General features: G+C 41.1%; 1 protein-coding gene across 1 annotated transcript in view; it reads left to right on the top strand.

Annotated features, from left to right (window-relative positions):
• LOC110454144 overlaps nt 1-4,151 on the top strand; it is a 36,989-nt gene that overhangs the window by 21,262 nt on the left and 11,576 nt on the right. Inside the window, exons 11-15 of the mRNA XM_021503521.1 lie at nt 309-659; nt 906-1,024; nt 2,216-2,446; nt 2,814-2,984; nt 3,477-3,637. Of these exons, the coding sequence (XP_021359196.1) occupies nt 309-659; nt 906-1,024; nt 2,216-2,446; nt 2,814-2,984; nt 3,477-3,637 (1,033 nt within the window). The remainder of the gene's footprint in view (nt 1-308; nt 660-905; nt 1,025-2,215; nt 2,447-2,813; nt 2,985-3,476; nt 3,638-4,151) is intronic.

Below are 4,151 nucleotides of genomic sequence, written 5' to 3'. Positions count from 1 at the left end.
GGGGGGGGGGGGGGGCTGTAGAAACATTATAGTGGAAAACTCGATGCACGCGAGGAACTTACAAGAAAGGTTATTGTAGATGGTCAGTCGTAACTGTATCGCGACGTACCAGTACATCTCTTGTAGGTTCACACGTAGAAAATATTTGTGCGCTATTATGCCTAAAGAATACCTAGTATTTAATAAAAAGACAAAAAGATAAAAAGCTTTATCGTGTTTGCCATAAAGTATTTCAAATGTTGTTTAGGAAAGCAACACATGATAAGAAAGTCTGATTTTGAACAAGTAATTTTTCTTTTGTTGCCCAGCGAAATGCGAGGTCCCAGTATATAATGCAACCATTAGGCAAGTCCAAGGTGCACCCAAGGTCAGCCTCTACCACTCAATCACCATGGCTAATAACGGATCGTCCCTTCACTTCCGAATAACTTCACGCGAGAACTGGGAAATGACAAAATTCCGCATTTGCCTGGTGTATAACGCCTCGACCGTCGACCCCCCTTGCATTCACGAGGCTAGTATGCCATTGGGAGAGGATGTGTTTCCCGAAATACGGGAAACAAATTATACACAATGGATTCAACTAAGGAATACCTACTTCCCTCCTCAAAATTACACACCAACCAATGGCGAGTTTACTGTGTCCGTCAGCCTTGAAAGCAAGTATCTACCTTTTGTCTCTACAATTAGTGTACACATACTGAATAGAAGCGAAAAAAGTCTAAAATAAACTCAAGTTTTTGACATTTTAACTCTTTCAGATTTAATTTTCAATAAGCATTTCTTCAAAACAGACCATCTTACCTCTTATCTTGACTTTTGTTTTTGATAGTTTGGTCAGGAACAATATTCGACATAAACTTAACATTCTACACTATACTAACTATAAGTGACGTTCTATACAGAGGGACACGTCGACTTCAGTGAGAGCCTCACAGAGGTGGTTTACGACTACCAACTGTGGACGTCAGGCTGTCTGTTCTGGGACGAAACGACGGAGTCCTTCATTAGCAACGGCACAAGGGTAAGTCACATGATATCACTCTAATTACAAGGGGAAGTTACATATGTAACACTATTCGGACAGGAGGAGTCAGACGTTAACACTATTCGGACAAAGAAACGTAAAAGGGAAAATATTACGGTAACACAACTTGGACAAGAGGATATCACACGGAAGTATAACTTAAAGAATGTAGAGTTTACCATAATGATATAACCGGGGTAATAGGAAGAATCACTACTTATACAAGGGAACGCTGTAAGGAAGGACTGATAGAGGCAAGGAAAAGGAATACGGTAGCATAACTAATACAAGGGAACGCTGTAACGAAGGCCTCATAGAGGCAAGGGAAAGGAATACGGTAGCATAACTTACACAAGGGGACGCTGTAAGGAAGGTCTGATAGAGACAAGGGAACGGAATACGGTAGCATAACTTAAATAATGGGACGCTATAAGGAAGGCCTGATAGAGGCAAGGGAAAGGAAAACGGTAGCATAGCTTACACAAGGGAACGCTGTAAGGAAGGCCTGATAGAGGCAAGGGAAAGACACACGGTAGCATAACTTACACAAGGGGACGCTGTAAGGAAGGCCTGATAGAGACAAGGGAAAGGAATACGGAAGCATAACTTACACAAGGGAACGCTGTAACGAAGGCCTGATAGAGGCAAGGGAAAGGAATACGGTAGCATAACTTACACAAGGGAACGCTGTAACGAAGGCCTCATAGGGGCAAGGGAAAGGAATACGGTAGCATTACTTACATAAGGGGACGCTGTAACGAAGGCCTGATAGAGGCAAGGGAAAGGAATACGGTAGCATAACTTACACAAGGGAACGCTGTAAGGAAAGCCTGATAGAGACAAGGGAAAGGAATACGGTAGCATAACTTACACAAGGGGACGCTGTAAGGAAGGCCTGATAGAGACAAGGGAAAGGAATACGGAAGCATAACTTACACAAGGGTAGGCTACACGCTAACAATACTTGGACAAGGATACAGTGCTCGGTAACACGGAACAAGATGGAATGATATGGTAAACATTAATGGGACAAGGAAAAGTCAAAACGGAACACCATTGAGCCAAGGGTAAGTCATATGATAGACTACTGGAGATATTAGAAGTCAGATACTTTTTAGATGAAGTGCATGTCAGATAAAGCCATTGTTCATGTTTTTATATCAGTTTAATAAGACATCTTCCTGACAGGTGAGTAATATTACGACGCCAGAAGTGACAGTATGCATGACCAACCATCTAACATCTTTTGGAGGAGACTTTGCTGTTCCGCCAAACACCATCGACTTTACTAACGTATGGGCAAAGTTCAAGAACCTGAACGAAAACGCAGCTGTGTTTTCTACAGTGATCTCCCTTATGGGTTTATACATCATTCTGCTGATCTGGGCAAGGTACAAGGACAAGAAGGATGTACAAAAGGTAGGACACTATGACACATATTCTACAAATCGAAAGATGTCATATTTGTCCTTGGCCGAATTTTCCTACGGGAGTTTTTCCTCAAAACCAATAGAACTTAAGGGAAATTGACAGGCTTTACTATTCGTAATTACTTCAAGTGACACGAATGGTCTCTAGGTTTTAACGAGAATGTTATAAATATATATACAATGTCGCCAAGTCAAAAGACCGAACTTCATCTGTTTTATATTGACTAAATCATAGCGTAGCCTTTTCATACTACAAATCATTAAAGTAATAATACATGGGGCTTTGGTAACAATCCAGTATCTCACGTTAGTAGTGTAAAGTTTCGTCTATTGATGTCTTTGGTGTTTTATACCAGTGGGGAGCTTCACCGCTTGACGACAACCTCCCGACGGATAACTACCATTACCAAGTGACCGTTCAGACAGGGGTCCGCAAACTGGCAGCCACCAACTCAGAGGTCAGCTTTATTCTATCTGGAGAGGAGAGTGACACTGGTGTCCGGCGTTTGTACGACGGCCAGCGAAAGGTAACCCAACATCTGTATTACTCCCACCATTATATCGGTCGTCTCCGTCCCGTCGCGTCGCGTTACCACCGACGTCATTTCTTAACAGAATTTCATAAAAATTATGCAAATTATATCATCCCAAGGTCAACGACAAGGTCGCTTGCTAATTACAGGTCAACAAAATCAAAGCTACTGTTGCTATTGAAAGAAATTTGTCAATCACTGATAAGGGGCATTCCTGTCTCAGAGATGTTGTATAGTTTTTAATAAAAGGATGCCTCTGTTAATCTCATACAAACGAAATTATACGAAGAAAACAACAAACATTTTGATATTAAACGATAATTAATATTACAGCATAAATTCAAAAGGAAATTGCATGCTTTGTATGTAAAATGTTTCAAACTATTTATTTCAAAAACTTATGATCAAGTATATCATTTGAATCAAATCCTGCCTGCTCCCATGCATAATAAGATGGACTTATGTTATTTACGTACATTTGTGCAGACGTTCGTTCGAGGTAGTATAATGAACTACATTCTGAGCGTAGAATCGTGCCTAGGACCTTTGAACTTCATGAGGATATGGCATGACAATAAAGGGAAGGGTAAAATGAGGTCCTGGTACCTGGACCAAGTGCAGATCACAGACCTCCAGACCGGGGACAGGTCAGTCTTTTTTAAATTCTGGCAATTTTTTACGGTTGATGGCCCTTCGTTGAAAAGTCCTTGTCCGGACAACTCCTCCAAAACTACGGCGCAAATTTCAACAACATTTTTCTGATATGATAACTACCTTCTGATGTTGTTCATCCTGGTAGTATTTTTTCTCCGACCTTTTTATGGAGTTATGGCCCTTTGTTGAAAACTCCATGCCGTGACAACCTCTCCTTAAACTACTTTGCCAATATCAACGAAAGTGTATAGATATGGTAACTACCCCTGACATTGTACAGTCAAGTAGTAATATTTCATTCCGACATTTTTTCACGGCGTTATGACCCTATGTTGAAATATTATTGTCCGGACAACCCTTCATACTAGGCCGATTTAAGCAAAACTTTACATATATCATAGCTACCCCCTGTCATCATGTTGTTGTGTGCCCCCTATTTATTATTTAATTTCTTTCATTTCCATTTAGGATCACTTTTGTTTGAGGGGGGGGGGGGGGGGGGGGGGG

This window comes from Mizuhopecten yessoensis, unplaced genomic scaffold (genome assembly GCF_002113885.1).
Source record: "Mizuhopecten yessoensis strain PY_sf001 unplaced genomic scaffold, ASM211388v2 scaffold7695, whole genome shotgun sequence".
Lineage (NCBI taxonomy): Eukaryota > Metazoa > Mollusca > Bivalvia > Pectinida > Pectinidae > Mizuhopecten > Mizuhopecten yessoensis.
This window is presented reverse-complemented; position numbering and strand designations above follow the sequence as displayed.